The following is a 12,630-nucleotide window of genomic DNA, read 5'->3' as shown; positions in this document are numbered from 1 at the left end:
AAAAGATAAACTGTGTTCTGTATTTTGATTTTTGGTAGTGGTTACATGCCTATACGTTTGTCAAAACTCCCCAGATGTGTGCATTTAAAAAGGATTAAAAAGGTTAAAGTTTACTGTATGTAAATTATACTTCAATAGACCTGACCTAAAATTTTTTTTAAAAGATGAAAAGCAAAGTCCTTCAGTCAGCAAAGGTTTTATTAGGTGTTGCACAGTAAGATTACAAAAACATAATTCAAAAGGCTAGCTAGTCCACTTAAACAAGCCAGTTGTTAGGCAGGATAAATTTGCATATCAGCATGAGAAGGTGATATAGGAGATGCTGCCAAGCAGCTTATTAGTCACCTAGGTGAGAAATGCTATTATGGAGGCTTAGAAGGGGGAGTTGTTTGCTATAGTCACAAAGATTTCACCAAAGTGGGAACTTGAGCCGGACCTTAGAGGGTGGGTAGGATTTGGACAGGTGGGCATTTGGAAGGGTGCGTAGGTGCAGATTCAGGGCCTGGGGGCAGAAAAGCTTGTGAAGAGTTGAGGCAGCCATGAAGAGCTGGTTGGACTAAAACAAACTCTGCCAGTCGATGAGGAACATCTGTGCTTTCTGGACTGACTCATTCTCTTCATCCACAGAAAGGCCCCCCTTCTGGAAAAGACCGGGTGAAGAAAGGTGGATCCTACATGTGCCATAAGGTAAGCCAAGTCATTAAACTCTGCACTGGTGTCCTAACAATAGGTTGATAGATCCACTGTAAACCTTAGCCCTAAAATGTCCCATCCACCTCTGCTAATACATACCTATCCTCATCAAAGTAAAAAAAAAAAAAAAAAATACTCATTTCAGATTTGGATACAGGCATGGGGAAAAGAAGCAGAGGTTGTGAATAATCGATGGTTAACCAATTTCCATCTGTTGAATCTTGACCCATTGAGAGAACTTTATTGTCCCATGAACCAGGGGTGGGCAATATACTATTTCCAGCATGTCTGTCTGGAAATATATCCTTCACTTATTTGAAGCTTCTGTAAATTTTGGGATTCCCTGTTGAGATTAAGGTGAGAGTTGGAAATGGAGGGTGGATTGTGGTGTACTGGAATGGAAACATCACAAATGTTCTAGGTATAATGTATGTGCTTTGTGAAATAAACATCAATCTCAGAGAGTGTTTCTGCTCTTTGGGCTATGATTTCAGCGTCAGAACTGTTTGTTCTTGGGTGATCAGTGTGAGTTGGTGTTTCATGAGTAAAATTTTTGAGGAGTTTGGAAATGGAATACCACCTCTCCCTTTTTTCTTTAAATCATGTATTTTTAGTATCTCCAACACTTCAGCTTCTTTCTATCCCTATGCAAAGATGGCATTTTGCAGATGGTTATTACAAAAAGTTTTCCATGGTAATTCAGTTAGTCCAGGCAGTTAGAGACTTAAAACAACCTATAAGGGCTCCAAATCAAATGACTAATTTGACAATGGGTGTGTTATCAAATTTTACCAGAAAACAGTGGTTCTCAAACTTTGTTGCACATTAGAATCATCTGGGATCTGTAAAAAAGACTGATGCCTAGTCCCCCACTCAGCTCATTTTGATTTCTCTGGAGTATGGCCTGGGCATCAGGATTTTAAAGGTCTCAGGAGGATGAAAACATGCCGCAAAGCTTAGAAACCACTGGTCTAAAGAGAATCTCTGTAGATTGTGTGTATGTGTGTATCTTCTGTATTTCTTTAAAATGTTAATCCAGTTATTTAAGTGGAAGTTCATATTTGAGTTTACTTTATGCTTTAAACCTACATTTATGACAAGATGTAGGCAAATTTATCTTTACAATTCTAATTTTAATTTGAAATTAAAAGCATTGCCCTATGTCATCCTGGTACTTTTAAATGTTCACATACATATCAGTCTTTAATCCCTGATTTTTTCTTTCATTCAAGCTGTTACTACAAGTGTATCTGAATTCTTTTGCTAGGGAAACAGACTTCCATGAAAAATAGGTAAATTTCTCTTTGCAGAATAGTATCTCACAACCTTAATTACCACCAGTTGTGTTTGTGACATATGGCCCTTTTAAAAATTGAGAATCCGTTTACTCTGCAAGATTTGAGGACCAGAAGATTTTCCCTTAAGAAAATAGAGAAAATGATGCTTGTAAAAAACATTTTTAAGCATGAACACTAAAAGTATTCCATTGCTGTGCACATGAACGTGTTTACTTTAACATTTCATATTTTTTGCTTATTTTAAATCTGTATTTTTATAAGCTTCCTAGCTTATTCTTTTAAAATATCTTTTAATCTCTGTTTTTAATAAATACATTTACATGGTATAATCGGTTTATCTTGTGTTCTTCAACCTTCATAAACTCAGCTCTACTAATAATGTTTTTGTAGATTCTTTTAGTTTTTCTACATTGGTGGTTATATCATCTATGAATATAGACAATTCTACTTTTTAAAAATCTTTTTCATTACTTTTTCTTGTTCTGTTGCATTGGCTAGAACCTCTAATATAGTATTGAATATGAATGGTATGAACAGACATTCTCACCTCATTTTTGATCATAAGGGGTTAAACATTCAACTTTTCAAAGTTAGGTATATTAGCTGTAGTGTTTTTGGAGATGTTCTTTGTAAGTTCAAGGAAGTTTCCTTCTGTTCCTAGCTTTTGAGAGTTTTTATCAGAAATGGATGTAAATTTTTCTGGATGCCTTTTCTGCACCTTTTGAGATGGTTGTATGGTTTTTCTTTTTCAGTCTGTCAGTATGGTAAATTACGCTCATAGATTTTCAGTTTTCAAATGTTAAACCGTCTTGGGGCGCCTGGGTGGCTCAGGTGGTTGAGCGTCTGCCTTCGGCTCAGGTCGTGGTCCCAGGGTCCTGGGATCGAGTCCTGCATTGGGCTCCCTGCTCCTTGGGAGCCTGCTTCTCCCTCTGCCTCTCTTTCTCTCTGTCTCTCATGAATAAATAAATAAAATCTTTAAAAAAAAAAATGTTAAACCGTCTTTGCCTTCCTAGACTGTGCTTGCTTAATTATGATGTATTATCCTTTTTATATGTTTTGGATTCAGTTTGTTAAAATATTGAGCATTTTTGCATGTACACTCATGATGGGTATTGGTCTGTTGTTTTCTTTTCTTGTCTGGTTTTGGTATTATTGTATTGCTGGGTTTAGATATTGAATTGGGAAATATTCCTTCATCTTGAATTTTCTGGAACAGTTCATGTAGAATTAGCAGTATTTCTTCCTTAAATGCTTGATAGAATTCCCCCAAGGAAACCATTCAGGAGTAGAGTCGTAACCATAAATTTAATTTAGTTACCAGTGGCAGGGTTATGCAGATTATCTCTTTCTTCTTGATTAAGCTCTGGGAGTTTGTGCCTGTTAAGTAATTTGTCCATTTTAACTGAGTTGTTGAATTTATTGGCATAATCTCTGCCTTTTCATTGTCTGTACCATTTACATTTAATGTGGTTATTGATATTGCTGAGTTTAAATTTGCCATCTTGATATTTGTAGTCTTTTTTGTCTCATCTGTTCTTTGTTTCCTTTTCTCTGACTTCTTTAGTTAAGCATATTTTATCACTCCATTTTCTGTCCTTTGGCTTATTAGCTAAAACTCTTTGTTTTAAAATTTTAGGGGTTCATTTAGAGCTTATATTAAGCTTATATTCATATAGAGCTTTTCTATATACTTGAAAGGTAAGTTTTAATTTAGTCATGTTCAGAATGATGAAGAGAGTATTCCAGAAGAGAGAATAGCAAAGTAATAAAACAGTGGGATCCATAGGATTTTCCAGAAAAAAACATTAGCTCCAGGATCTTCATTTAGTTAATTGTAGATGATATAGGTATTTAACATCAGGCTGGTATTTCAGTGATATCAGGAAAACAATACAGTGTTGGCTGTGAATTACTTTCAGAGCACTTATCCTTTTCACTAGATTAAGAGTGGCAGCTATAGGGTTCCTGGGTGGCTCAGTTGGTTAAGCGACTGCCTTCGGCTCAGGTCATGATCCCAGAGTCCTGGGATCGAGTCCCACATCGGGCTCCCGGCTCAGCGGGGAGCCTGCTTCTCCCTCTGACCTTCTCCCCTCTCATGCTGTCTCTCTCTCTCTCTCTCTCTCTCTCTCTCTCTCAAATAAATAAATAAAATCTTAAAAAAAAAAAAAAGAGTGGCAGCTATAATTAAATTATTGAGTTGTGGACTCTGAAATTAGATCTGGGTTGGAGTTCTATAACTGCTCCTTGCTAGTCTGTTACCTTTCTTACTTAACCTTTCTAAGCCTCAGTTTTTACATTGTAAAATGCACACCATAATTGCACCTACTGTAAGGTTCTTAGGAGGAATGAATGGACCAAAGTATATAAGCATAAAGTATATACTACTAGTACCATCATCATTAACCATTGCATTTATTATAATTAGATTGTTTTCCCCCTTCCCTTTTGAATAAAGAGTCAACTAATGAACTAACTAGAGAGGCAGAATCCTTGAAATGATTCTTTTTTTTAGAGATTTATTTATTTATTTATTTGAGAGCGAGAGAGAGAGAGACAATGAGAGAGGGAACACAAGCAGGGGGAGTCAGAGAGGGAGAAGCAGGCTTCCTGCCGAGCAGGGAGCCTGATGTGGGGCTTGATCCCAGGACCCTGAGATCATGACCTGAACCGAAGGCAGCCGCTTAATGACTGAGCCACCCAGGCACCCCTCCTTGAAATGATTCTTATGGCATAGGTGAAAATCAGTAAAAGAAAGGAAGTCAATATAAAGAAAAAAATGTAATTCATTTTGAAAAAAATCACCTTGCTTAGAAGGTGACTTAACTTTTGATCATGGACCAGGGCTAGCTTGTATGACTAACATAACCTCTGATGGTTATTCATAACTTGTTGAAAGTCCATCCAAAGTACAGCTTCAATAATGAGAACACAGAAAGAAAAACTGTGAGAAAACATGGTATTGGGTTAAAGGCCCAGACTCTTAAATGGGATTGAAAAGGCTGTAATCGTGGATCCACTGTTTATAGGTGACCCTAGGCACACTATTAACATCTCTGTGCTTCAGTTTTTTTCTGTGTATACAATGCAGATGCTAATACCTACCTTGGATGATTATTGGGAGAATTAAGTGAATTAGTACATGTGAATTTCTTAGAAGATTTCATACAGTAAGTATTCAAGAAATACTAGCTGTTGTTCTTGAATGTTGTTAGACTAATCTCTGTGGGGTCTTTAACCCAACCGATGACATGGAGGAAATCCTCACCCTCCTTCCATTTTACACCAAGATTACTAAGAAAGGAGTTGATCTAGTGTTGATGGCAAGAGCAATGGGTGTGAAATCGAGAGACCAGGGTAATGCTGTGTGATTTTATATAATGATTTTTTTTTTTATAACGAGCTACACTTTCCTTAAACCTTCCCTTTATCCCTGAAAGTCTTCTTCTCATAAAAACCATATCGCTGTCCCACTTGACTTCAGAGCCCCAAGGCTGGGTAAGGCATTATCTTAAATGGATTGTTCCTGAGTCCAGGATCACTTTCTTAGTGTAGATATTGAGATTAGTTTCACACAGTCATTATCCATTTTGATGAAAAAGGGCTAAAGTGGGTCCTTCCCACTACCTCTGTCCTTAATTAGTAAAATGACCCATATTTCAGCCACTCAAAGACCTAACATAATTAATAACCATTTTTGATGCTAAAAGTGGAACTGGAAAAAGAAAAAGCAATGAGGACATTTAAAATCAGGCCATTTTCCTCTTTAATTATGTGTTCTATTAGTTGCCCATTATCGGAATTGAAAATGAACTACTTATTAATAAATGTTTGCTGAGTGAATGAGTTCATTTGAAATGGAATGATGATGTGAATTCACTGTCTTATGGTGGTCCTGACCTCTTACCCTTTAACTTATGGTGAGACTTGCTTTTTTAGGGTTCAGTTCTACACAGTCATTTAGGTTAATGGAAGGTTTTAGGGACTGCTGTGATTTCATAAAGGACTAGCTGTTTTTGTTGTCACTGATTTTAAGCTTTTATTCTTTTGCCAAAAAAAATTCATTGCATAAAAATTAGAAAATAAATAAAAAACATAAAAATGACAATAAAAACCACTTATCCTGCTTCCTAAGTAAGCTGTCAATAGTATTTTACCCACATTTATTAGTGCACTTTTATTTCTTTCCCCCCCAAAATGGAATTATTTTCTGTGTGCCAAGGTCTTCAGATATGGCTATGGCAAAAATCTCTTCTATCTTATGGATCTCTTTCCTACTGTCTTACGTCACAGCCTCCTCACAGTCCTTCTGAATACAGTCTTCCAGTCGGGCATCGTTTGTCAGAGTTGTTACAGTCTGAATTTTGTGGCATATGAGCAGTATCTTATTTTAAAATAGTTTTTTATGTAATTTGAGAGAGAAGTTGCATAGAGAAATATGCCATCCAATAAAGACCTTAGTCCTATGCCTTAGTTACCAGAGATATTCCTCATCTTTCCCATTTATATAGCAAGTAACTTCTGCATGTAGGTAGCAAATGTACAGTTGGCCCTTGAACATCACAGCGTTTAGGGGCACCAACCCCCCCACGCAATCAGATATCCACATAAAACTTTTAACTCCCCCAAAACTTTTCTGATAACCTCCTGATGACCATAAGCCTTATCGATAACATAAACAGCTGATTACACTATTTTGTATGTTACATATATTATATACTATATTCTTAAAGTAAGCTAGAGAAAAGAAGATGTTAAGAAAGTTATAAGGAGAAGAGGAAATATGTTTACAGTGCTATACTGTGTTTTTTTAAAAAATGCAGGTAAACGGACCTAGTGCAGTTCAGACCCATGTTCTTCAAGGGTCAACTGTAAATCCGCATTCAGATACTGGTAGTATTATCTTTCCAGCAGAAGCTATTTAAGACTGGTGGAGAAGCTGGCTAATGCTTTTGTTTTAGTGAGGAAGCAGATTAACGCCCCCCAAAAGTCAGGTAAGACAGCCAACGTTAGTTTCTATAATTAAGAGTGTTGTGTTCATTTAAAGATTTTATTTATTTATTTGAGAGAGAGCGTGCACACAAGCAAGGAGAAGGGCAGAGGGAGAGGGAGAAGCAGACTCCCTGCAGAGTCTGCTCAACATGGGGCTCGATCTCAGGACCTTGAGATCATGACCTGAGCTGAAAGCAGATGCTTAACCAACTGAGCCACCCAGTCGCCCCTGTTGTGTTCATTAATAAAGTGACAGTTACAATAACTTCCACATGTCCAGTGCTTTACTTTTTTTTTTATGTAAAGATAAGATGAAGCATTTTGACATTATTTCATTAATAGCCCTATATCATCGACAAGGGAACAGATTCAGAAAGGCTTTGCCTGGGTGCCTGGGTGGCTCAGTTGTTAATCATCTGCCTTCGGCTCAGGTCATGATCCCGGGGTCCTGGGATTGAGTCCCACATCGGGCTCCCTGCTCAGCGGGAAGCCTGCTTCTCCTTCTCCTGCTCCCCCTGCTTGTGTTCCTGCTCTCGCTGTCTCTCTCTCTGTCAAATAAATAAATAAAATCTTAAAAAAAAAAAAAAAAAGAAAGGCTTTGCCTAAGGTTAAATAGCTAAGGAGTGTTGGATTTTGCTCTTTCTGGTGAGTAAATTAGCGCAGTGGTTGTCACGATTTCCATTTGTATCAAGCCCAAATTCTTTCTGCTGAGAAGACTGCCTGTAATGTAACTCCATCCTATTTATCTACCCATGTTTCCTGCTTTTTATCATTTATTGCCTTTATACAGTGATTGCTTTTGCCTGGAATTATTGTTCTCCACATCTTTGGGCAACTCACCTGGTGCCACCTCAGAGAGGCCTTCCCAGGCTGCCTTGTCTAAAGTAGCCACTTACTCACTCCCACTCCTCTTTCCCTATTTCCCTTTCTTCCAAGCTGACCACTACCAGAAACAATCTTGAATTTATCGGTTTATTTATTGTCTGACTAATCCCTGTTGAATGTGAGCTTCCTGCTGACAGGTACATTGTCTGCTTTGGTCTGCCTTTTATCCCTCATGCCCAGAAAGGCATCCAGCATGTTGTAACATCTTGAATATTTAATGAATAAAGAAACTGTGCTCTGACATGATCAGGCTATGGCCTTACTTATCCCCTTAACTGGCCCGAGTTTTTCCATTTTCATGCCTCCGATATCATTATTTTCTCTACTTAATATACCTTCTTTCCTCCTTTCTAAATTCTATAAATGAGTTCTTTTCAAACTGCAGCCCTTGGGTCCCATAGCATCAGCAGCACCTAGAGAAGCTTGTTAGAAATGTGAATTCTTAGACTCCACACTAGATTGACTGAGTCAGAAGCTTTGGGTGTGTGGCCCAGAAGTAGGTACTTAAGCTCTGAATTCAGCCTGTTCTTGTGTGTATGCTCAAGTCCTAAGACCACTGCCATATCATGTAAATCCAGCTATGGCCAAGTTTTGCCTTCTAGAAGTCTTTCCAAAGTCTTTCCTAGAGACTTTGACTTTCTACAAGGGACCATTCCTTTACATGGATTAATAAAAACCTCAGAATCTTTTAACCCTAGCATGTTTTATAGCTGTTTGATGTGTTGTCATTTTTCCCTCTGCCAGCCTGTGATCTCCAGCAGGACAAGACCGTGCCCTCAGTCAGGCTTTCTCTGTGGGTGTGCACACAGGCAATCAGGAAATGCTTGTTTGTTTTTTGTCATGTGTGGTACAGTTATGGAACAAGGATGTCCATGTCTAGATGCTTGCCTGCCCCTGAACTCGATTCTTGCTCCAATGTAGAATTCACTACACACACTTGGTAACATGGGACCCTGGATTATCCACTGGAGTTTGATTCTAGAAATACCAGAGCACTATTGCTTCATAGCAACCCGGTGAGTAGGGCCTATGTGGGATGAGGCTTCGTTTTTTTGAAGATTTATTTATTTATTTGAGAGAGAGAAAGAGAGCACACTTGCGCGAGTGCACTGGTGGGGTGAGAGGCAGAGGGAGAGAATCTCAAGCAGATTCCCTGCCGAGCGTGGAGGCTGACGTGGGGCTCGATCTCATGACCCACGAGATCATGACCTGCCCTGAAAGCAAGAGTTGGACGCTTACCTGACTGCACCACCCAGGGGCCCCTGGAATGAGGCTGCAGCCGCATGCTCCTGTGTGGTAACTTCTAGTCATTTCAGAGCTTCCATCGCATGGCAGGCACAGGTAGTATAGCAGATGCCATCAGTTTTTTAATGATTTCAGGCCCATTTTTTGTTCATCTTCCTCTGCCTGCCTGAATATTGATAATATGTTCTATTCCTCACTGGCCACAGGGAAAATGAGAAAATTGGTTGCTATTGTTTCACTATCTATAGAAGGCAAACCAGTATGTCTTTCTCTTTATGGTGGATGTACTCCAGACAATTTCTGTGGCAGCTTTAGAGATAATTTTTATGAAGATTAGAAACACTCAACTTCTGTGAGAAAAAGGAGAATAAGAATTAAGAAAAAATAAAAACAACCTCGTCATGCAGACCTATTTTTCCCTCCACAAATGATCTCTCCTTCACGAGTCCCAAAGTTACTCTACATGATTCTTTGTGCAATATTTTTAACCACCTGGCAGGGACTTTAGTTTCACTGGGTCAACTCAGCATTAATGCTCATGCTGCACAGGATAACTATTTTCATTCTCTGTTATTTTGGATCAGAGTACAATCCTAGTATGTAAGAGTTCCATGCATGGTTGTTTTTGGAATATGGAAAGTTTTGATGTAAGTGCAGTAATGCAATAACCACAGATTGAATACCTACTAGGTGGCCAGTGATGAGTGTTAGGCTTTCTTACGTGTGCAAGTAGGCATGTCCCTGCAGGACAGGTGTATGGGGGTGGGAAAGAAGCATGAGATGTCCTGTCTTTCCATCTAGGAGTATGGAATTTTGCTATAGAGGCAAGTGCACTGTCAGAGCTGGGTTTGAATTCTACTTCCCTCACAAGTGTGTCATCTTGGATAACCCATTTAATTTCTCTGGGCTCTTCTGACCCAGTGAAATAATACTTGCAGTGCCTCACATCCCTGGAGTGTGCTAGGTACTCAATGTCTGTGTGTTTGCGCACATGTATGTGTGTGTTCTCTGCTCCTAGAAAATAAAACAGATACAAAATATCCCCCACACAGTAATGTATAGCCTTATAGCTAATCCAAAAGCAATGTATTTCTTTTTTTTTAAGATTTTATTTATTTGAGAGAGAAAGAGAGAGCACATGAAGAAGGGGAGGGGCAGAGAGAGAGGGAGAAGCAGACTCTGCGCTGAGCCAGGAGCCTGACGCAGGGCTCAATCCCAGGACCCTGAGATCATGACCTGAGCCAAAGTCAGATGCTTAACCGATTGAGCCACCCAGGCACCCCCAAAAGCAAAGTATTTCAAAAAATGTTTTTCACAGCCTTTCCCACTCTTTATGTTCCTAGGCTTGCTGTTTAATTTTTGCCACTCTGTTGAATATTAAATATCTTAATGTTCATAATTAATATTTTCTCATTTACCATTTAGCTTTATTATTTGGTTTAATGTCATGTACTTTAAATGTAAAAATAACTTTTCAAGTTATGAAAGTAATACATACTTATCAGAGGAAATTTGAAACTCCATTGCTCAAATATAACTACTGTTTGTATTGTGGTGCATTTTGAATCTGCAGTCTTTTTTGTCTTTGACATGTGTAATTATATAGCTTGAGATCATACCACACTCACAGTTTTTGTATTCTGATTTTTCATTTAACAGTGTATCATGAGAATTTCCTATGTCATTAAGTATTACATAAAAACATGACTTTTAATGGTTGCTTAGTAATCTCATATGTGGATGCACATAACTTCTGTAGTCATTGCTTGTTACCTGGGTTTTTTTTACTGTTCTAAGTAATGCTGGCACTAACATCTTTGCACCATATCTATGTCTGTTTATAAGGTAAACAATGGAGTCTATGTGGTGAACTCTGAAGGTGCGGCCCTTTCCAAAACTACATGCTCAGTATGCCGAGGGGGTGTTTGTGGGGAAAGCCCTGTCTCCCGGTAGGCCTGCCTTCCCTATGGCTGGTACTTGGGTGCAGCACGAATCTGACAATTGAGAGCCTATCACCGAGTCTGAGAATACTCACCTTTCTCTCTGTCTCTGGCCAGTCCTACTGCTACAGGTATCGCTGTGCTGCTCGAAGCCAGAACACACCCGACAGCTCAGCTTCCAATCTGGGATTCCGCTGTGCTGCTGACCATCAGCCCACCACGGGCTAAGAGCCGAGATGAGCCTTCCCAAATCCCAGAAGCCGTGTCTGACCTGCCCTCGGCTTTCCTCAGAATGTTGAACGACTTTGAGTGAAGAATTCCCACTCTGAGGTGGGTTGCATACCTGCCCAGTGGCCAAAGGAACCACCTTGCGAGACCAAATCACTGACTTGCGTCGGCATATGTGCTTTATTGTGTGGTGCATTTCTGGAGATCATCGCTGTGCTTTCCTTCAGAGAGTCTTTGACAGAGGAAGGGGGTGGAGGAGACCCTGAGTGAAACTTCAGAAGACAAGTGTTCTTCCCAGGATCTCCCACCAGGGCTAGTTCTCAGGGTCCCACACTTGACCTTCCGAGGCCTTAGTGACCTCCTCTGTCTGGTGAAGGAAAGCACAGCATGATCTCTGAGGCCTTCTCCAGCTCACAAATTCTATGTGTATATCAGATTCTATTGTGATTTCATAGTAAGAGTTTATGGCAGATGATTTTTTAGCTATTTTTTTCCATGTGTGAACCTTGGGTGATACTAATCATGTAAAATAAGAGGTCTCTTAGGTATTATTTTGAGAAAAGGGTGGGGTGGCGGAAAAGGTGGTGGTGATGAGTCTTTATAATCATACTGCACTTTGTGTTTTCAAGGAAATCAGTGTCTTTTACATTGTTACAATGAATCCCACGTGGGCCCCTGGTAGTGTGCTTAAGTTCAGCACTCTGACCACGCAGGAATGTCTGTGGGGTGACTCTACTGTGCTTTGTCTTTTAACATTAAGTGCCTTTGGTCCGGGGGGTGGTTATATGCCCTATTTCCCCCCTCTCCCCAAAGCCTTCGGTGAATGTGAAATGTGTACTACACGAAGAAACCTGTTTAATTCTAGATGGAGAAGAGGAACAAGAACCTTGAATTAACGCTCTTCAGGGTGTCCGGTATTTTATAATAGGGAAGTAGGATATCTTGTTGGTTGTGGAATATCAGATGCTCTGAATCATGCACTATGTTGAATAAACTGGTATCTGCTAAAGCTGGTATCCTTTTGTTTCCCTCCACTGTGTTTTCTTTTAAAGAAATGTCTTTGTGGGAGCACCTGGGTGGCTCAGTCGGTTAAGCGGCTGCCTTCGGCTCAGGTCATAATCCCAGGGTCCTGGGATCGAGCCCTGCATCGGGCTCCCTGCTCGGCGGGGAGTCTGCTTCTCCCTCTCCCTCTGCCTGCCTCTCTGCCTACTTGTTCTCTCTCTCTCTGCCAAATAAATAAATAAAACCTTTAAAAAAAAAAAAGAAAAAGAAATGTCTTTGTGGTATGTATGTGTTTTATTTGCTATAAAGCTTTCATGTCTGTTAGCTACTTGATAACTTTGATGTGTGAG

At 39.6% G+C, this 12,630-nt stretch overlaps 1 protein-coding gene across 3 annotated transcripts in view; it reads left to right on the top strand.

The window, feature by feature from the left end:
• The window catches only part of SUMF1 (sulfatase modifying factor 1), a 97,708-nt gene extending 85,414 nt beyond the window's left edge, over positions 1 to 12,294 (top strand). For all 3 annotated transcript variants that reach the window (XM_027586482.1, XM_027586483.1, XM_027586481.1), the window contains 2 exons: positions 628 to 687; positions 11,168 to 12,294. In XM_027586482.1, the coding sequence (XP_027442283.1) occupies positions 628 to 687; positions 11,168 to 11,278 (171 nt within the window). In that variant the 3' untranslated portion in view covers positions 11,279 to 12,294. The remainder of the gene's footprint in view (positions 1 to 627; positions 688 to 11,167) is intronic.
• Positions 12,295 to 12,630: the final 336 nt, after the last annotated feature.

The sequence above is a fragment of the Zalophus californianus genome, chromosome 1, assembly GCF_009762305.2.
Source record: "Zalophus californianus isolate mZalCal1 chromosome 1, mZalCal1.pri.v2, whole genome shotgun sequence".
Taxonomy (NCBI): Eukaryota; Metazoa; Chordata; class Mammalia; order Carnivora; family Otariidae; genus Zalophus; species Zalophus californianus.
Note: the sequence above shows the minus strand (reverse complement) of the source record. Positions and strands in the feature narration are given on the sequence as shown.